This window comes from Pocillopora damicornis, chromosome 4 (assembly GCF_964200805.1).
Source record: "Pocillopora damicornis chromosome 4, jaPocDami1.2, whole genome shotgun sequence".
In the NCBI taxonomy this organism is placed as follows: Eukaryota; Metazoa; Cnidaria; class Anthozoa; order Scleractinia; family Pocilloporidae; genus Pocillopora; species Pocillopora damicornis.
Genome location: NC_142673.1, coordinates 8447874 through 8469569, shown reverse-complemented (window position 1 = coordinate 8469569; position 21696 = coordinate 8447874). Strand labels below are relative to the sequence as shown.

Sequence of the window (21696 nt, the reverse complement as noted above, 5' to 3'; positions counted from 1 at the left end):
CTTCCACATTTTATGTTATACCTGGCAGAAATTTAGATCCCAAATTTAGAATCGGCTTTATTTGACAAAGGATGTATTTTCTTTCATATGTAAGATAGTTAAAGTTACGAATCTATCGTATGCAAGTTATAAATAGTGTTCCTAATTCGGGTTTTAGTCGAAATAAAATCTGAAACGGACTTGACACAAGACGTATCTGTTTGACATCTGAAGTGATATTTGTAACCTAATATAACTAGCAATAAGTCATCTGCTCTCCATCATTTGACACATGAGGCATAAACAATTTCACTCTGCTTTTCCCAAAAGCCTCTGAAGATTAAATTCCCCACTCTCAAAAGTTAACAGATACACCCCTCTCTCCCTCCCGGAAAAAAAGGAAAGCCGATAACTTTCTGAAAACCCATAATAACAAAAAGAATTTTGAGAAGAAACTTGCAAAATTTGTCGCACAGCGGCTTATCTGTCTTTCATTTTATTGCAGTTTGATTAGTTTCTTAAGAAAGCCTGGTTGTTTTGTTCTAGTGTTGCTTTTTCGTTGGTCGGGGAAAAGATGGTAGTTTAAAAAAAAGGGCGACGCAGGAATACATCGCACAGCTGAGGGCCAATCAGATTGCAAGGAAGTCCATTGATTTCATAATAAATGCAATAAAGCAAATAAAAGTATCTTTTGTTGCGATTCATCCTGTAGAATCGTTCCTTTCTGTGCACACAGATTTATTTTTAGTTTTGATGGTAATAGGGACAGTGGCAGAAAATTGATGCTTACGTAACAAAACTTATCGAATAGAGGGCCTTTTATAGTGAAAAAAAGAATTTTTCTGTTAGGCTGCCAAATCACAATGGTAAGAAGTTAAAAATTGCCTATGAGTATCTTATGGTTTCCTTTCCTTTTCATTTTACCTACAAGGAAGAAAAAAAATTCACGACTAAGAATTTGGCTCAACATGGCTGCAAGGAATATATATTCGGTCAGATATATTTATGACTGTTATGTAAAGAATTTTAAAAATGCTCCACTCGATTACTGTTACCCGATAAAACATCGATGATTGGTACTTAAACTCGCTGTTTAAGCATCAATTGTAATGATTTTATCACTGATATCGGTGGAAATTACTGTGAGAATAAAAATGGAGGAGAGTGTCTCTAAAAAAAGGCATTTTCGTTGCTTATTCTTTCATGTTCACTATTAAAAGAACGCTTGTTTCCCTATTTTACATCTATTTGTATTTTTTTAGTATATTTTTGAATTGGATTTCATAAAAGCCCAGGAAAACTTGAAGCGACTCAATTCGTTTAATAAAAATGGGAATCTTATTCGAGTTTAGAACAGAGAAGGAAACTTTTTCGCGCTGAATTGCACAAACCGTTAACAGGAGCCCACTGAACTCCTGCCAATAATAGTACGATACAAGTTGTGCAACACATTTGTTCATAGAAGTAGAGCGTGGAAATATTTCAGAGAAAGTTTCAAGCCGTTGACCCTTTGATTCAAGCTACTCAAAGAATCGGAATTATTGAGTCAAAAGGCTTGCCTCCGTGCGATGTTATAAATATTCCTTTTAGCAGTACAAAAGTTATGAAATAAGCTGTTATAATTTTTTTCTTTTTTTTTTACAATAATTTTATGACGTCAATCGCAGCATGGTTAGTCACGCAAAAAGTTAATGAAAAGTTCCAAAGATCCTAGGCAGTAATAACATTCAATCGGCTTTTTTCGAGGAGATTTTAGTCGGAACAATGAGTTATTAAGATTGTTTATTTTGGTCTTGTTCCATTTCCGTTGCTGAATTTATAACTTTTGTCTCGCGCTCGTTGACTTTTGACTTCCGGTAGGTATAGTATAACCTGCTATCTCATGGGGGGTCGAGTGTTGTCAATATGCAGGCACACAGCGGTTACAGCCGAATATTTGATCTCAAGACGAGACTTCAGCCCAAAACTCAAGAATGAGAATCGTGCGTATTCTCTCCATCGAAAGTTAACGAGACGCACTATTCGGGCGTCTGAAAATTGGAGATGATGCCCGCGCAAGATTTACCCGGCTCGCAAACTCCTGGTCAGGTAAGTTGCCATGAACAATTTGACTACTGACGATTGCACGCATTTCGCGGTGATATTGACTTGATTTTCATGCACACCTTCCTCTATATTACCGCAAGTTGCTATTTTGATAAAAGTTTGATCAAAATTCTTTAACAGAGTCTTCTCACGCTTTTGTCCATCGTGTGGTTCGGGTTTTTCTCGCTTTGTCGGTCGTAACAAGTACAATGCGTACGTGATTTTTTGTGTAATACGCTGAGTAAGTTATTCCCTGATTTAATGACTCAAATAAAGTTGTCGCAGATTTGATAATATTGATGTCAAAGATGGTTTCCATGGCGTAGAATAAAAGAACTGGTGAAGTGATAAGAAATTTACAATAGAAATTTCCTGCCGGAAATTCTTCGAAAATATTTTACACTAGAGCATGTTGGCCTTGATGTCGACTTCTGAAATTACACGAAGGCCAGTGTAGATACAGTTACTTCTGAAAAAGTTCGCAATCATATCATATCCGTAAACTGTTATATTTCGAGTGACACTAAGTTCGTGATGCTGTAATTGTGTTTAGAGAGTCTTCTGGAAGGAAGAACGTGAAGACGAAGCCATTTATTCGGTATCACTGAAGAAAGTGAGATACCACTCGAGCGATAAGCTTCTCCCTTCTCCTGACGAAGACGAACAACCAGGCTCTTATCTTCAGTGGGAGATGATGAAGATCAGAACCATTAAAGCCGGTTCTTTAACGAAGCTTGTGGAACATTTAGCACCCCCAATTGCTTCATTTGACGAGGTTGATCCTGGCTACATTATGGCGTTCATGACTACGTATAGAACTTTTTCAACAATGACAGAAATCGTGGATCTACTTTTCGAGCGGTAAGATTCTTTTCGAGTTTGGTGTTGCATGATAAATTTCTGGCATTGAAAGGGAACAATCTAAATATTATTTTGGTACTCCCGAAAGACAGGTGTTTATCTTTTGTTTTCTACACGTGAATGAACTATCTCTTTCTGAAGTTATTCAAGAAAGTTATTATTAATACTTATTCCGGACACTTCGTTCCCTTTATGAACTAGCTATCGTTTGAAGCCCAAGAACCCATCATAACCGTTAAGGGACTCAAAATAATTGTTTTATGTACTCTTGAGGTCAGAAATGGCATACTTTGTCGCATCATTTACTCTTCGAAACATAAAGAGCAATCGTGCTTGACTAATCATATGGGTAAAGTGTAATCATTGTTAAAAGGCAAGCTTAGGAATACGTATTTGGTCAGTGGTGTGACAACAATTAAACCTAACTATTAGTTTATACTGTCACATCACAGGAACAGTTTTTCAACACTGCAAAATCATATGCAAAAAGTAAAGGAAGTGGTGTTAAAATACTTTGACCAACTACTTAAAATGTCAATATGTGATCATCACAAGGTTGTGTTTGGCAACTTTGCATCTTTAAAAAAGAGAGAAAGGGTTCTAAACAGGCCATAACAAAAACACTCTTGCTTGTGATGGAGGGTTATGATTTTACAGAAGTTGAAATATGGTCTGCAAGGTTTTTTTTCTGTGAAAATAAACACTGCAACTGTGAGTGACCTGTATGATGAGGACGAAGTTGTTATGCAGAGTCCAGCCATGGAGGGTTGTATGTCAAAGGAAGTTGAAATTTGATCTGCAAGGTTTTTTTCCATGTAAATAAACATGGCAACTGTGAGGGATCTGTACAATGAGGAGGAAGTTGTTCAGCTGAGTCCAGCCAGGCTATGAAAGAGAACACTGTCTCTTGTGATGGAGGGTTGCAATGTCAAAGGAAGTTGAAATTTGATCTGTAAGGTTTACTTCTGTAAATAAACATAACATCCGTGTGTGATATGTGCAAAGAGGAAGAAATTGTTAAGCAGAGTCAAGAGAACACTGTTCCTTAAATGCAGGGTTGTGTTGTCAAGGAAGTTGAAAAGTGATCTGCCAGGGTTTTTGCCGTGTAAACAAACACAGAGGCTGTCTGGCAAACAGGAAGTTGAAGAAATGAAAGAGGACTTCCATATTACCATATTTTAACAATAATGAAAGAATACCTTGTACTTCATTTTCCTTTATCGATAATTTGCTTTTCTCTTGAATACAGTGTGGAAAATAAGTCTTCTATCTCCGGGCTAAAAATGATTTATTAAGTGCTTATAAAAATGGTTAGGAAGAGTTCTTTAAATATCATCATTCATTGTGACTTTATCCCTTTACACCCTAACATCAGTATGCATATTCTCCATACTGTTCTCCTTACATTTCTTAAGGGTCTGAAAAGGAGAATTTGTGTGACCTTAATGTTTGATTCAGGGCTGATATTGTAAGGAGAAATTAGATGCCAGTCACTCTAAGGGGTTAAAGGGCTAACAATAATGAGAGATGTATTGTGGAAGAAGCAGTATAATTGTTGTTTTCAAAAGCCTCATAAATTGTTCGTGAACTCACACCAAAACACAGGTTTCAAGTAAATGGAAAATTTTTAGTAAAGTTTGTGTTATTAAAAATGGCAGTAACATTTTGGTTTGTTTTTCCTTTAGTTACCGACTATTTATGGAAAATGCTGCTCAGAAAAAGGAGGAGGTAGTTGACAAAGTGCTGAGGTAGGCAGTAAATTGTTTAGTTTTAAATGGCCCATGTTTGTTCAGTAGCTTCTGCCAAAATGTGTTCATATTGCAGGATTCAAAATTGTTCTTTGCTGGCACAAATGAACGATGAAAGTCCTCAGAGTCTTTTCAATGGCTCAAAGGGACAGTGACAGGATTCATGAGGACTGGGTTACATAGTCCAGATAAACAAGATGCTGCATTTAAAAAATGTGAATATCAATGAGCCAAAAATAAAACTGAATAAGTATCATTTAATTAATATTATGCAAGAATCAAAAGACATCCTCAAATTACATTATTGTGCATTATTGCCAAAATGTGCTCAAAATATTTTATGAGAACAAAGTTTTCACAACCTTAAACACTGACGTAAATCAGTTTGTTTCATCATGTGTACATCACTATTTTTATCATTATTTGTATCTGCCTTGATGCAATAGCATCAATATTGTTTCTGTCAGTTTACGTCTGCTTTGTTTGATAGCAAAAAGTTTTTACAAATCTTAAATATGAAGCTTGGGTCACTCTCCTGTAGCTAAGCATGCTTATTTAGAGATGATCTGATGATAGTGAGGAAGATGATGAGAACAGCAACAAGAATGATTATGATTTAAAGAGGGAACCCAAATAGTCCTTGTGGATAATTAATAGATCAGTAATTAATGGTTTTCAACTCAATTTTCCCAGGGGCATCGCTTCAGTGTTTCATGTATGGCTAGAACACTTCCCTTCTGATTTTGATGAGCCAGATTATACAACTCTACTAAAAATACAAAGCTTTGTGACATCAGAGATGAGGGCTAGTCATGGAGAAGAATTAGCTAAGAAGATACAACAGCGTCTTGATAAATTTAGGATCACTCCATTTGAAGATGAAGGTGAGAATCTAGATATCTGTGTATTGGTTCGAGTGTGGGAAATGTAGGAAATTGTGAAAATATTTGGAAAATTAAACCAAAATTTGATAACAGAGGTTACACTCCACCTGTTTTATTGAAGATTGTTAGAAAGATAGTAATGAGCATTCTATTGCTATTAATGAATGATGGTCATTTTTGTAAGCATGATTATGACAATAAGTTTAATTTTTCACAGATTTTTATTGGATATTGCCCACCATCTATTGGAAGGCAGACTCATACATGTAGATGACTATGCTATTAACAACATTTTAATTTTTTATTGTGTAAAACAAATAGATTCCATATTGCCTTTGGTCTGTACAGTGATAGATCACAAAAGACATCAAACTGTGGTAAAAACAACAGTGACACACTCAGCTGTGCCTTGTGTGCCACCTTTGTGTTCCTACCAAGTCATCTGTGATCTAGAACCCTTCAACTCCCAAGATCTCCTGAGTAATTCCCCTTACTGTCTGCCATACAAGTCTTGTGATGTTAGTTTGGAGAATTTGGTGTTGGATCAACTTATGGTCCCCTAATTGATATCTTTCTTTATTCTCATCACTTGTCTGCTTGATATTGTATTGATATTGTAAGGAGAAATTCTGTCTTGGTCACTCATAGAGTTAAAGGGATTACTGAACACATGCATGGCAACTTGGATTCTATTTGTTGATTAGATATCATTCAGTTCACTTTAAATTTTCCCTGGGTCCACGTGAAAGTTTAGTGACTGCCTATCCAATACCAAAATTAACAACTTTTGATTGACTTTTTGCTTTAGATATTGAGATAATTACATGTCCCCTTCCTGTGTCACCAAAGTTTGGTTTTCAAGATGACATGTGCTCAATTCCAGAAGAGACTGAGTCTTGTTTGGATTTTCTGACCCAACCAACCAATGAGTGTGCCGAGCAGCTAACAGTGATGGATGCGGTTAGTTTTATTGATATAGTCTATGTTACAAACTCTCTAAGGTTGAGAGATTAGAGAAGGTGCCCATCCAGCTGAAGCTTATGATATTCAAGTTTCCCTAGCATGAAGCAGTGAGGAGTATTACTACTCTCCCTGCCCTGGATGGGATGCCAGTCCATCGCAAGGTTACTTCCAGTATTTTATCAAGCTTCCCAAACAATTTACCAGAACCTATTTATACTCCTGGTACTTGAGAGACACTGTGCAAGTGAAGTGTTTGGCCTAGAACACAACGAGTGACACAATGACTGAGCCAGGTCTAGAACCCAGACCCTCCAGTTCAGAGTCCAGCTCGCTAACCATTAGGCTGCTGCAGGAAAACCTTGAATTCATTTTTTCCCCAAACTCACTTAACCCTAGATACACCCTGAGATCAGTATGCATATTCTCCTTACTGTTCTCTATACATTTCCTAAAAATGCTGACAAGGATATTTTGCTAAACAATCAAGAGCTCCTGTTCTTGTTGATCATTTCCATTATTCTCATAACCTTAATGTTTGTCTCATGGGTGATACTGTGAGGAGAATTTAGATGCTAGTCACTCTTAGGGGTTAAAGGGCTAAGGGGCTAAAGTAGGTGGTGGGTGAGTCTCTAAAGAAACTGTGGTGTTGCGTTGGAGGGATAGTATAACAGGCTAATTAAGTATTATCAACTGAGTTTATAACATAAATTGGCATTCCTAAGAGTTTCAAAGCTGATGTTTTGAGTATTAGCCCTTCTTCAGTCACTGACAAAGGGCTAATGCTCAAAATGTAAGCTTTCAAACTTTGCACAGTGGCCAATTTATGTTATTAACTCAGTTTATAAAACTAAATTACTCAAATAAGTAGGATCTAGGGGAAGTTAACCCTTGGGCCCTTGGAGTGACTAGTATCTAATTTCTCCTTAAAGTATCACCCCTGAATGAAACACTAAGGTCATGAGAACAAAGGAAATGATCACCAACTTAATAACCCATTAATTGTCAAACAAATTCACCTTGTAAGTGCCTTTGGAAATTTATAGAGAACAGTATGGAGAAGATGCAAAATGATCTTAGGGTGTAAAGGGTTTAAGAATGAATCTGTGTGTGAACTGATTCTCATAGCTGTGGAGAAGTTGCGAATGAAAATCCATCAATATTATCATGCACTTTATCCATAGTAGGGGGCTTTAGTTTTGTTGAAGAGGCGTGCAGGAAAAAAAATGTGAGCTCCGCTTTTAGGCTTGCCTAAATCTATATATTAGCTAGGGAATATTCTGTCTTGTGATGTGTTCAAACCAATGATCCACAAGCAAAAATTTTTGATGGACTATAACTGCAGTTAGCACATATTCAGTTTCTAATTATTTTATATGTTATAAACCTCTTACAGAAACTGTTCAAGAAGGTAATAGCATGGCATTGCCTGGGGTGTGTTTGGGGAAAGAACAAAAAGGAAGGAAGAGCAGCCACTGTGAAGGCCACAGTCGACCAGTTCAATGCTGTCTCTCTTCGGGTCATCTCCACCATTTTAACTTGCACTGAAAGCAAAACAAGTGGGCCGAACATGAGGGGGAAGTACATTTCACAGTGGATAAATGTAGCACAGGTGAACTAGATGGGTTTTCTGCATTGTCCTGTGCTGTATTACTTGGTTGACAATCTAATAGGGGTTAAAGAAAAGTTATCCAAGAAACATTGTTTAAAATCAGAATAAAAACTAGCCTGTGCAGTAAGAAAGACCAAATTAATCCACAGAAAACCATTACAATGTGTGGGCAATTCAGGATAAAAAGGAAGGGACCATTATTCGAACACATGCCACAAAAATAATGGGAAAAATTTATCAAGTCAAGATGCAAGTTTGGTTAACACATTCGAAGAGCTTCCTGAAGGCAAAAGATTGGTTCTAGCACTTGTGACAACACTTTGCCATTATAACTCTGCTCTGCTTGAAATGGTTTTGAAAACTTGAAGTGTAACCTTTGAATCCTTTGGACTATCATATTGTGTTTTCCTTAGATTTTTCCTTTTGTGTGATTGTTGGCCTCCTGACAGATTATAACAGATCAGCTCAATTTTCCAAATTAAAGTAGAACCTGAAAAGTGCATTAGGGTTCATGCTTGTCAAGCTTGCTTTCAAGGATACAATATTTGTTAGATTGATCAGCTGTTTTCATTATGTTTTGTAGGAATGTAGAGATCTGAAGAATTTCTCATCCCTCAAAGCTATCTTGTCAGGTCTGCAGTCAGCTTCAATTCACAGACTCAAAAAATCTTGGTCTCATGTTTCTAGGTAATAATTGTATTTTCTGCCAAATATTAAGAAACCAATTTGTTGAGCTGAAAAGGACAAAACATATACTGTTATCACAATGTTGGGCATTATTGTGCATTTTTTAGTTCTCATTTTCTCAATGCCTTCTAAAGTAATAATGATAGATATACAGTTTATTTTCCTTTGCATAAAACACATTTTTTGCTCATGAACATAACCTCTATTGTATACTTACATAGAAATGGTATAACCTCAATGCTTCAGAGTACCACAAAACCCTTCAGAAATGTAGAAAGAATGTATCATGAGTCCCTTCATTTCCAAGCAATCAGGGGGGCCTATATCTCAAGTACAAACGAACAAAAATAAACCAGAGACCTTAATCCAAATTGGGTACAATTCTGTCGGCTGCGTGGAGGTATCATAATAAGCCCTCTTTGCTTCGAGGGCATTTTCAGAATTCAAAAGAATTTAGGTGTAAATTCAAGCGGAGGGGGGAAATAGATATCATGACAAAGGAATGATATCCTTCTTTTCCCAGCCATTTTGGAATTAGCTAAATATCCTTTTGGAAATTTGTAAGACAAAAGCAAACAAGAATATCAGGTGTTTCTTTTTGTTTAGGAGATAACTTGGTTAAATACTGTTCTGCTATAATTGTTTTTCAACAAGAATTTTGCTTCTTTGTTCTTTTATTCCCCCACCCCACCCCTACCCCACCAAAAGAAGGTCCTTCAAATGCCAAGGTGGCATTGAAACATGATGTACCCTGTAACCTCCAAGAGTGACTAACATCTAATTTCTCCCTAAAATATCACCCTTGATCTCGAGAACAAAGGAAATGATCACCAGCTGAAGAAATTCTTGATTGTTAAACAAATTCTCCTTGTCAGCACCTCAAACATCAGAATGTTTAGAGAACAGTATGGAGAATATGCCTACTGATGTTTTGGTGTAATGGGTTAACATTATCTACCATGGCTATGTTTTATCTTATTTAGTATTAATATTGTTTGTTGTATTGTTTTCCTCTAGAGATGTTCATAATTTGTTTCTCGAACTCTCAAACATTTTCTCAGAAGACAGCAATCAACAGAGTAGTAGAGAACTTCTCATGAAGGTCAGTATTGGCTAAAACATTTTAATTTCAGTTATCAGATATACTGTTTTGTTCATGCATTTTGATTGGTCCCTACTCTTTACTACATAAGAGAACATCATCTCAGACTATTTTTGGTCACGTTACTACTAATTAGGATTTTCAGTGGGGACCAAAACTCCTTGGGGCTGTTATTGAAAGCACACTTTTGGCCAATTCAGGCGTGTACACAGAATCTCCTTCCCACCTCTGACAATTTTGGTTAAAACTTTATTTTTAGTAGCTTACAAAATTCAACATTCTTTGGGGGGGAGAGGGCGTGTGTATTCTGAGTCAATATTTGGACCTTCGTAATAAAAATTTCTTGGGTCTTCACCTGCTCTTTTGGTTTGGCAAGCCACTGATTCTATCATACACCACTTCCTAAACTTTTTGTCCTCGGAAGATTTCATAGAATCTTGAGCGGCTTGAAAGTTTTTTCTTCTTCGTAACAGGAAGGAACTGCAAAGTGGGCGCAGCCAGAAAGTTCACCAACTAAGAAATTGCCTAATATTAAGAAACGGAAGTCACGCTTCATGGACCTGGTAAGTGTTTTTATGACGGTCTTACATACCTTTTCATTTTCTTTTGTCGGCAATGCCTAACACAACCGTGATTGTTATTCGTTTCTTGTATCCGCTGCAATATATGTGTCATGGACTCATTTTATACTGATACCCGAAACTACGAGTTGTCCCCTTTCGGCGAAATTGTCGCGCGAGTCGAAAAAAAAAACAAATCAGTGAAAAAAAAAACCTGATGATGTTAGCGCGCCGTGCAGAACCTGGGAGTGAGGCACACGAAAAGTACACTGGGCGGTCCTCGACGAAAAGCAGGGAGTGCTCGTGGTCTGCTGTACCCTTAAACTGACTGACTTGTAACTTTTTTTTAACAATATCAACACATAGTTCAGCAAGCAGTGGATGAAAATATATCAGCTAAGGGGTGATATTATCGGCTAGTCAAATTATTCTAGTGTTTTGTTTAGTACTTTTTAAATTTAATTTCAAAAGGCTCCATGAATGCATTGCCCAAGCGATTTTGTTAACAAAACAAAACAAAACAAAACAACAACACTCCCACTTTCAGAGTGCATTCCATTCAATATTTTATATGCTGCGCCGTTTTCAATGTTGCACTTAAGATTTACTCGCCTCTGTTTCAAGCCTCCATGAATGAAATAACTTTAACTGGGTAGCTGTCAGCACATGCATACCTTTGAATTAAACTGTCCTGAATAAGTAGAACGTCATTTGGTAGGCGCAGTTAATATCATAGTTATACAATCCTAATTTCATGTTGAAAATAGAAACGGGTTCGCTCTTCTTCATGGAGATAGTCAAGTCATTCCGAAGGTATATGACTCAGCTAAAGATATGAAGATGCGAGGGAAGTAGCTTTGGCTACGGAAGTGTTCATTGTAAATTCATGATTACAATCCTACAAATAGTGAGGGACATCTGCGTCATCACGAGCATGTAAACGCTTTTTAGAAGAAAGTATGTCAAAATAAATGCGTACTTGACTCAGCGTGAGATCAAGTTTTACAAGTTGGCTGGATATTGGTCTCGTTCCTTTTTTGCCAAAAGATATCGAAAACAAATTCGGGACCTTTTTTTGTGGTTTTCTTTGTTTTGACTAGCGTCAGGTTGTGTTCTGCGTCTCAGCATTGCCATGAAAACTGTCAGAAAGAAGTTTTATTGCGAGATAAGAGATTTCTCAGAGGTTACGATGCATGGAAGAACTTTTTTTTGCGCCGGATCACAGGGAAGGAGTAGGCGAAGAGTGGCAATATAACCTGACACAGACTATCATCTTAGTCATTGAAAGGTCGTGGTCTTTATTGGATAGCGACTCCAAATCGTGAGACAAGCGATTACATGATCATCATCATGATATCCATGATGGACAGACGAATCTTTCCCGAAAATGATACTGAAACGATTTGTGGTTTGAATCAGACAATTACGTGAAACCATCGCAAGTGGTTCATTCAAACTCGTCATTTAAGGGTTTTAAAAGTTTATTTCCCTCCCGCCGCGATTAGCTTCGTTATTTTGCGGATAGGGATTGTTACATGTGTATTTCAAATTTTAAGGAAATTAAATGTATTATAAGGTGTTTTAGTTGCCGAACCAATTGTCTAGAACAGACCTTCCTACTTGGACGTCACTGGGCCAAGTTCATATTCTTCTTGTTCAATTTGTGGCTGTGTGCATGCGGAGACAGTCATCGACCCAGAAGATAAGATACGGCGAAACTCGCTCCTGAATATAGAATTCATTCCTGCATATATGACGGGATTAACAGTGTTTGAAATGTAAAGAAAAAACATGCACAACAGTTCCAAATTTCTTGGCATGTGTGATACTAATGAAAAACGTCTTATTATGACTATGACCCAGAAAGGAATCCAACAAACCAAAAAGGTAAAAACAACAATGAATAGCGACCTGCTCAGTCGAATTTCTTGAATGGAAATGCGCACGTCGTTCCTTCTGAGTCCTCTCAACGCGGGAGAAATCCCTGTCAGATGTTGACGAACAACTTTTAGAACTCTCGAGTAACCAAAAGTTGTGGCAACCAAAGGGATGACAAGAAAAAGTGTTAAAACTATTATGTAGTGGATGAACTTGGCACTTTCCCCAAGGTGTTTGAGAGAACATTGCGCATAGCCAGGCACAAACTCAAAGTCTTGCAATTTGGCCAGTTTTGGAATTGCGATGTAACAAGCCACAAAGAACCAGAGGAAGAGCACCCATAAACGAGACTTTCTGGGTGAAAATATTTTCTGGTAGGTTGTGTTTGGTTTGCACATACGAACAGATCGGTTCACAGCTGTTAAACCCATGGTTGCCGGTGAGACGTAGATGACGAAGATACTCATGAAGGCGTGAAATTGGCAAATGGTTTCTCCAAGCAACCATTTTCCTGTGAACAGTATTATTTCACTGAGAGGCATCACAAAGACAGCGGAGAGCAAGTCGCTCACAGCCAATGCTATGATATAAAGATTAGTGGGGGTGCGTAATCTTGGATTTCTGTAAACAGATAAGCATACCATAATATTTCCTGCCAGTGAGAGGATGTTTAAAACGACCAAAGAGGAGCCTTCGAAGATAACCAGTGCTAAACTTCTTGATGCAAGATCGTCGGCCATCTTAGGTAACTGCGCTTCCTTGTCTCAGTTGTAGCTAACAGTGAACACAACGAGACTCTCGCTAAAAATCAAGTCAAAATGCTGATATATGGCCCGAAGCACTATTGCTGCCCATCAAAAACCGGAATACCGGCCAATATTTCCATATAAAGGAACCGCCCGAAAAACCGATCTTAGGCCTGAGGGATAGGAAAGGCAAAGACCTTACAAAAAGTGGAAACAGCTCTTTTTGAGTCATTAAACCGATATTCGGTTTCGGATATCATGACAAAATCCTAAATATGGGCATGGTAAATATGGGCACGGTAAGGAGTGCTTGTCGAAGTAAGGTCTAATAAAAACAGGAAATATCTGCCTCTAGCTAAAATTAGTAAATCTGGGAATAACTTTGGCTGAGGCGCTCTTGAACTACATTCCTGTGTTCTGGTTTAGTGCTGTTTCCTCTCATTTATATTTAGAGATGTTTTTTGCTGTAAATATCTTAAATTAAAATAATGAAATTTAATTTAAATAATGTGTTTATGACTGTTTGTATTTGATAAAACTACTTTGTAATTAAACTGCGAAGCGTAGCAAATTGCTCAATGATATCGTTCTCGAGGCGATAAGCGCTGGTTTTCATTCAAGTTGTGCAACAAGGCAAGTTGTGCTTTCAGCCAAACTGAAATGAAACGAAGACCTAAAGATTTCTCAAGTGTTTCAGGTTCTAAGTTGAAGCGTTTAAAAACGGAAGTGACTTATTTCCATCAGTATTTTTGATTTTGTAGTAAATTGTAACTCGGACATTGTTTATGAACCAGTATTATGGAATGAAAGAGAATTATAGTCAGAAACACAACCGTAGTAGTTATAATAATTGAAAAGTCAACCTTGACTGAACTCGAACCCATAATAGTCGGGCGATATTTTTGCAACTGAGATAGTGAAACAACTGTGAGGAAGTGATCTGTGTATCTCAGTTTTCGCAATACGCGCGTGAAGGGTGAATACAGCAAAAGTGAATCAATCGAAATGATATATTTCAATTGCGGAATAAAGATGCTCTTAGACTGATACCATTTAACTGAAGCTAGAGACGAAATCGATGTAGTTGTGAAAACGAAGGCGGAAAACACCATTCGACAGTGTGATATAACCAAGACTTAACAAGCCAACTGGGAGCTTGTCACGATAACAACTCTTTATTTCCTTTAACGAAAGATTTCGAGGATATTTTAACTTTTTTCCTCTCTTGGGGTTTTCACACTCCGAAGCAACGTCGTGATCACTCGAGCAAAACTGTGAGACGTACTGACAATTACAATTTGAGGCGGTACGCCTGCTATTACTGATGCAATTTTCCGATAGTAATCTTGATGACTGACCATGGTAAAGAGCAAGTACTCAACTTTCCATTTGACTTAAAAGAAAGCCGATCCTCGATGATGATGATGATGATGATATTGATGATATTGCGATAAGCACATAACTACTTCCTTATTAAATGGCAATTAATTGGAGTTCTCGTTGTTTCGAGTTACCTTCCCGACAACAACTCGAAAATGAAATATTTACTCTGAAAATGACGGAAAGTTGTTTTATTAAACTGCCGCCGACATTGGACGATAATACTCGTAAACAGCCGATTGTTACGGAGTTACTTACTGAGGAGTCTCCATAGAGATCCTACTTGCTCCAAAGACACAAATTTTGTGTGCACGAGCTGGAAAATCTGGAAAACAGATTTTGACCGAATTCAGAAAACGAAAACCTGAATTCCTCTCCCTTATTTTTGTAAGATGTTTGTACATGGATATGTTTTTCCTTTTTAGGGAATTATCCAAGGAACAGTTCCATACTTGGGCACATTTCTAACCGACCTAATGATGTTAGATGCCGCTTATCAAGATTTCACTGAGGTGAGAGGAACTGGGCATCATCATTCCTCCCCATTACTTAAGCCACCTTTTTACGTAAGCCACCTCCCTCTTCCCGGCTATTTTACATATTAAATGTTGGACTGGACTCTGGACTCTGGACTCTGGATCTAGGGTCAGAATGGGTGTTAGGCGAGAAACACAGCGCTCGAAGTAGTCATCCCCAACCTAGCAACTGTTAAGGAAATCTGGGAAATTGCAGTGCGGGGGAGGGTGGGAGTTGGGAGGGGTGAGGTTTGTGTTGTACCGGTGTCGTGCCTTTCACTCGGACTTGTACTCAGTCGACACTTTTTTTTTCCCTATCTGGAAAGGGAATCTTGGGAAGAAGGAAGAAAAAGTGGCTTTTTCTTCTTTCCTTGCCTTGATGCAACGCGAACTCGCTAATCCTTCCTATCAATCAGTGCGCAAATAAGAAAAAGCTGGGTACGAGTCTGCCTTTCACTTGAATTGTATGCGGACTTACTTAACTCCACAGTCTACAAACGTATTTTTACCTTTTACATTCCTTAAAATGTGAACAAAGTCATGAATTTCCCAAGGACGTTTTGCTTTCTTTTCCTAGGATGGCTTGATCAATTTTGAGAAAAGAAGAAAGGTAAGTTGAATATAGATGTTTGCTTTTTATGTAAGCCTTCTGAGAGTTACAATTGATTTGTGTGTACTTTTAACCCAACAGGAGTTTGAAATAATCGCTCAAATAAAGCTGCTTCAAGAAGCGGCAAAGAACTACATAATCGTTCAGGATGAAAAATTTCGACGTTGGTTTGATAACATCAAGACATTTACAGAATCAGAGAGGTTAGTTTACGTGGTAAATCGTTGTTAGGATAGAAATCGATCTGCCAGGAGAACTGGGTCGAGTTCACGAAATTGAGGCTAACTAGGAAAACGTTCTGAAAGAAACTCGTGAAACTCTTCTTTTTTTTTAGCTGCTCGTATTACGAAGTCCCATCGTAAAGGGAAAAAAAAACTTTTAAAAGAGAATAGGAGCCGAAAAGGAAAAATCAAACCACGGGAAAAGAAAAACATGATTGTTCGCCTGTGTTCTTTTTCCACTCAAATCTTACTAGTAAACCTCGACTTGATATGTACTAGACGATCAAACGTATCGAACACGGGCTATTGAAGTATGGACGAGAGGAGCTGAGTCGAGAACCTGCGTGACACAACCGTCTGATCTAAGTCTTCTCTCGCCCAAAGCTTACGCTCCTCGCTTGCTCAATATCGAGAGAAAGCAGACTGTTAGTGATATATATACTGTGGAAGCTAACGTTGTGCTTCAGAGATAAAGTGTGTTCCTAAACTGACTGGAAAACTTATTAAAAGAGGCGGACCCAAATCACAATTATAGTAAAATGGGCGTGCAGCCATCATTTAACGACTAACAGTTCATTCATTCATGATTCATTTTGTATATTTTTGTTACTTTCCTCAGCTACCACTTATCTTGTAAAGTTGAACGAGTGGAACTAAAGTATACGAAAAAGAAAAAGGAAAATAAAATAAGGTGTGCATCCGATTTTGCTGTAAACTATCCCCTCAAGCCTCTAATAAAAGAGGAATATGAAGAGTTTAACTTCTCTAGTTTTAACAATCATCGTTCGTTTTTGGTTTATGCTATAAAGCCAGCCTCGTCCCAGGTTTTCCTTCTTAAAAAATGTTAAGCCTGAAGCGTTCCGGGCAGTTTGAATCGTCTGTATCCTTACAATTCTCTCTTCTATCTGAGTTACCTTACCATGGTATCTATGGTGTTTTCCTACCTTAGTGAACGGCTTTTGCAATCTTTACTTAATCGCAATATACAATTGAGTGTCGAAAGTGATGCAGGATTGGATAGGCTTTCTATTTCTTTTCTCTGATTGGTCGAGAAAAATCGCGCCTCCTCCGCTATCATTCAAATGCAAAAAATACTGGATTCAATCGCGTCTTAGTCTTAAGCGTTTTTCCGCATTTCAGCCAGGTTTCGTGTTTTTACTCTGAGTTTCCATTTCCTCTTTGTAATATTTTCCTTTGTCTTGATTAACCGCTGTAATTTCTTAGATCTTTGGTTATACGACACTTGTTTGAAACGCGCTCTGTTCTCAGTGACGCTTAAAATAGCTCAAAATCTCTTCACGTAGTCCCTTTCAGTGTTTCTCGTCGACACCTTTCCAAAAATTCGCTCAAAGAAATTTTCAATCGAGTGTCGCAAGTAAACTGCGATTTCACTGGCTTTGCTTTACTGCGCTCTGTAATTGGCTCAATGCACTTTCGCCACTCTCTTTACCAATCAGATGCAAAAACTGAAACCAATCACGACTTGGTTTCACTTTAAGGTCTCATTGGCCCCTAGAGTATTTTCCTTTCTTCTGATTGATCGTTATGATTGCTCTGGTTTTGGTTTTATAACACTCGGTCGAAAAGTGCTCTAGGTAACGTCAGTTGTTGCTATTAATTTGTGTGGCAGACGGATGCTCAGTGAACCAGACATCAGCAAATTGAATTTACTGACGCAAATCTCATCACAAAGTCTCTCTCCTCCTCCTGCTGATAAACAGTGCAAATCCAATGAAAACTCTCCTGTCATGGCTCGCCACAAAAGAAATGTAAGTACAACTTTGGTGAGTGAGTCTGTTTGTTGTTTTTTTTTCCTCTTGTTAGCTCTTAACGCTCCAACATCAGTATGCATATTGTCCATACTGTTCTCCATACATTTTCTAAAGCAATGGCGAGGACAATTTGTCTAACGATCAGGAGCTTCTTAAGTTTGTGATTTTTCTCCCTTTATTCTCATGACCTTAATGTTTGATATAGGGGTGATACTGTTGGGAGAAATAATTTTGACTTAGGGGGAGGGGTCAGAGGAGGCTCCGTTATATAATTATGATGATCAATAGTCTCCCCTTTATACTCTGTTGGTGACGACTGATTCCCCGTCCGTTCCCCCCGAAAACCATGTGATCCCCTCGAAAATCCTCCTATCCCCCCCCCCTCCCCAGCCCTCCCGCCCCCTTGGTGTGAGAAATAATGACTGGTCCTCAACCGTAACCCTGAATTTTTCGTTTCAAAATGCTTCGCGGGAAATGTTTCTGTAAGCCTCGACCTCGTGTGCTAGACCCAGTTCTCTTAGCCCGCGTCTAGTCATTGAATAGGGTCAACCGCCTGACTGACCGACTTGTTGCCTCACAGAACTCCGGCTCTTCCTCATCCTCCACGTCCTCCGGTGTGTCATCAGGATCAGATACGTCCTCGGTGCCAAAAAACTTTTCATTCTCCCTTCCCCGGTCACAGTTTGCTGGCTTGCCAATTGGCTCTAGGTCACCCCGCCTACGCAAGTCTAGAGGGGGTCTTTCGCGGAGGTCTTTACCAGAACGACCGCGTCTTCCTCAGACGCCTCCTCCCGACAGTCCTTCCAATAGATCTGCACATGCTGGTTGTATTATTCGGGTCAGCATCGACGGACTGGAAGATACAAAATCTGGTGCTGGTGTTATCTACAAAGGGATTTGGGTAAGAATGTTACAAAGAAAAAACATTTTTGAAATTTAAAGCGCAAATTAATAAGACAACTCATTATTTAACTTAGCTCCCCTGTTCTATTTTAATTTTGACTCATTGTTTGTTTCTTGCGTTTTGTGCTCAATTAATATTCCAAAATGTTTTAGAAAGAAATTCTGAAAAATTCATAGAAATACCCTGACGGAGCTGTCAAATATTTATATTGCTTTGAACGTGAACTGGTTGTTTGTAATAGATGTGACGGTTTGTCGAGACAGACTGTTAACCAACTAAGTCCCAAGGTCCAATCAGTAATTCTTCTACTTACTGCCATACTTTTCAATATTAATTAAACAGGAGACTTTGGCCGTATTTCAAATTAAACCTTCCAACAAAAAAAAAAATTGTCTGCTGTTCTCTTAACCTGTTCTTCCTCTGGTTGTTAACAGCTTTCGGATGACGAGCGAACACCTGCTGTCATTCGATCGTGTTTGGAGAGACGAGAAATGAAGGGAGATCCAAGCGAGTATTTCCTTGTTCAAATTCTTGATAATGAAGGTAAGTCTGAGTTTAAATGGGTGAACAGCTTGAACTCTTTTGAAGCTCGCGCTATGTTCGCACTCAGATCTTGCGCGGTCAAAAACCCTCTGGGGTCTCCTTAAAGACATTAAGATTCAAACCAGACTTACCTGTTATTCCCTTACCTTGATTTTCTGATTTTTTTTCATTTGCAGGCGAACTAGTCATACCAGACAATGCGAATGTGTACTACGCCCTGAATTCAAGTATGGAATCTTTGCTGTTCAAACTCAAGAAAAAGGCAGATGAAAAGCCGAGCTGAGGTATGTTTTCGAGTTTGTTTCCATGTTTATTGTGAAGTTGCGTTTTGCAAGTATCGTTTCGACAAGCTGAACTGAAGAAGGACAAGTTCTTATTAGTGAAAATCATTGGAATGGCCGGTGAATACTTTCGTCTTTGTCGTAAATGAAATTTCCGGGAAACGTTTTATTGTGACAATGTAAAGTTGTTAATTAAACAATTTTTTTCTCGTGTAGTTGTCAGAAAAAGGGTCAGGCAGTGTGGTATTTCATAAATCTAATTTATACCCCATTCACTCCACGGCTAAAATACGTTTTGAATTGTTTTGCTGATAGAAAGGGCTTAAACTGATGTTTATCGACTTCACATTTTGCTTAATTGAAATAGAATGAAGTGATTACTCGAACCAGTCTTTCAGTTTTCTAGTGATATTTTTAATTAGTCCAAACTGGTGGAACTGAACATGTTCTGCCGTTGTGAATGGGGCTTAGTTACTCAATTATGCCTGAGTTGTAGATCTCTGGTGTCATGTTTGCTATTCGATAAAATATCAACATCTCATTTATAAAATGTGCATGATTTTTTTTGAACTTCCACTAGCAACTTTTAACTCCACTAGTATTAGAGTAAATTATTACTTTACAATCTTTTAATGTATGTCACCATGGTAATATTACAATCTTTTTCTCACAATCATATAATACAGTAATATTACAATTATTTGATACAGTTTTTTTTGTCCCCATTCAGCCTCCCCCACCAGCCTCCCCCACCACACTCACCTGGTGGAACTGGTGGAACTTAAAACATGTACTGCCGTTGTGAATGGGGTGTTAGTTAATCAATTATGCCTTAGTTATAGATCTCTGGTATCGTGTTTGCTATTCGATAAAATATCAACATGTCATTTATAAAATGTGTATGATTTTTTATTAACTTCAGAATTAACGGATGGAAAAGTGACATCTTATGACAGGATTAAGATATGTTTTATCCACTTCCTTGTCAGCCATCCCTGCAGATTGCCGATGCTGAATGAGGTTCTCGCCTCGCAAGGAATAGAAACTCTTTGACCAAGAAGTTGCTACGAGGTGCCCGACATTTTACAATTTTAGCCAGAGGCAATTCATTCGTACACAAATTTCCGGCCAATCGTCCCCCGAGCGGTAACAACTTCAGAACAACATGATGCAAGAGCGCATTGTGATTGGCTAGTCAAATGTGCACCTGATTTTTGCTAATATTTGCTGGGTTAGCATTTTATGCGCATGCGTTTCAATGCTCTGTTGATCATACACAATTTTTGTAAATAAATTTTAAAAATTAAATGATCTTACGTCAGCCCAGAAATGTATTTTTAGGATTTAGTTAAATCTCATAAACAGTACTAAGATAATTGAGGTAGATAATACATTTTTAATTGTATTATATGGAAAAGAGACATAAATCTAAATTTTTACGTTGGTATTTTGTAAATCGATTTTGAATTGCTCTATACATATATTTTTTTTCAGTTGTGAATGTGTTTATCCAGAAGCCATAGAGAAGACGAAGTTTTAATGGTTTTCTAAAGGTTTTTGAAATGCATTTTGCCTGATTAGGATAAAATTTCGCCGCAAAAGCTTCATTTGCCTGTTGAGATTTGCCAACTAATCAATCATGTGGACCTTGAATAAAATAAATTTGACCAATGGAACCTAAAACATTTAAGAAATTCACGACAAAAACAACACTATAAGTAGGGAAGTTATCGTGCAATGTTTCCATTTCTATGTGCTCTTCCTCAGCAATCGGTTTAACAATCTTCTTCGTCTACGATTTTTTTAGTACAAAAAGTTTTATTGAAGAGTGCAGTTTGTGACTGATAGCTGAATCGAGCGACTAAATATATATCTATTACGGCAACTGAAAAAGTTCAATATTATTGGGGTTTTTTAGTATTATTATTTTAATAGACAAATGAGAATTAAACCTTTTAATGCAAATGCCTGAGTTGGTTTCTTATATGGAAATTGTTATTGTTATCATTATTATTTTTGTCTTTGTTATTATCATCATTATTATTATCATTATTTTGAAAATCCAAATCCTATCTACTTTTTACATCGCTAATAGAAATATCTTTTTCAATTTTGATATAATAATGCAAAATAAATTATATCATAATGATTTTAGATGTATGAAATTCATATATTTGCACTGCGGTGAAGAAACGAATTTAAGAGATCTTCGCAGTTAAGAACACTACGGAACTAGTAGTTGAAAATAGGACCTGAAGAAAAATTCAGGCCCGTACGGGATTTGACCCATGACCTCTGCGATACCGGTGCAGCACTCTACCAACTGAGCTAACAAGCCAACTGGGAGCTGGTGAATATGTTAGGTCCA

General features: G+C 37.8%; 2 protein-coding genes across 5 annotated transcripts; one reads left to right on the top strand and one right to left on the bottom strand.

Annotated features, from left to right (window-relative positions):
• The first annotated feature begins 1638 nt into the window (after positions 1–1638).
• LOC113669088 (ral guanine nucleotide dissociation stimulator-like 1) lies at positions 1639–21293 on the top strand. 4 transcript variants are annotated; one of them, XM_089203880.1, is made up of 18 exons: positions 1639–2067; positions 2618–2925; positions 4611–4673; positions 5367–5557; positions 6366–6517; positions 7914–8129; positions 8713–8816; positions 9834–9918; positions 10392–10481; positions 14908–14994; positions 15575–15607; positions 15689–15810; positions 16448–16519; positions 17459–17597; positions 18181–18501; positions 18939–19047; positions 19224–19331; positions 20318–21293. In XM_089203880.1, exons 1-17 carry the CDS (start codon positions 2023–2025, stop codon positions 19328–19330), a joined length of 2244 nt encoding a protein of 747 aa, XP_089060006.1. In that variant the 5' UTR covers positions 1639–2022; the 3' UTR covers position 19331; positions 20318–21293. The 4 variants fall into 4 exon arrangements, with proteins under 4 accessions (XP_089060006.1, XP_089060004.1, XP_089060003.1 ...); XM_089203878.1 differs by having other exon boundaries at positions 20251–21293; XM_089203877.1 differs by having other exon boundaries at positions 17459–17612.
• Positions 11756–13683, bottom strand: LOC149046704 (melatonin receptor type 1A-like). Its single transcript, XM_089203881.1, has one exon. The coding sequence runs from the start codon at positions 13094–13096 to the stop codon at positions 12095–12097; it is 1002 nt and encodes a 333-aa protein (XP_089060007.1). The 5' UTR covers positions 13097–13683; the 3' UTR covers positions 11756–12094.
• Positions 21294–21696: the final 403 nt, after the last annotated feature.

Bases quoted from the DNA above. Each gene is read 5' to 3' on its own strand.
- LOC113669088 (XM_089203877.1), top strand. From the start codon at position 2,023: ATGATGCCCGCGCAAGATTTACCCGGCTCGCAAACTCCTGGTCAG. The intron at 16,520-17,458 runs GTGTGCATCCGA...TTTGTGTGGCAG, and splicing joins AAAAAGGAAAATAAAATAAG to ACGGATGCTCAGTGAACCAG. The intron at 18,502-18,938 runs GTAAGAATGTTA...GGTTGTTAACAG, and splicing joins TTATCTACAAAGGGATTTGG to CTTTCGGATGACGAGCGAAC.
- LOC149046704 (XM_089203881.1), bottom strand. From the start codon at position 13,096: ATGGCCGACGATCTTGCATCAAGAAGTTTAGCACTGGTTATCTTCGAA.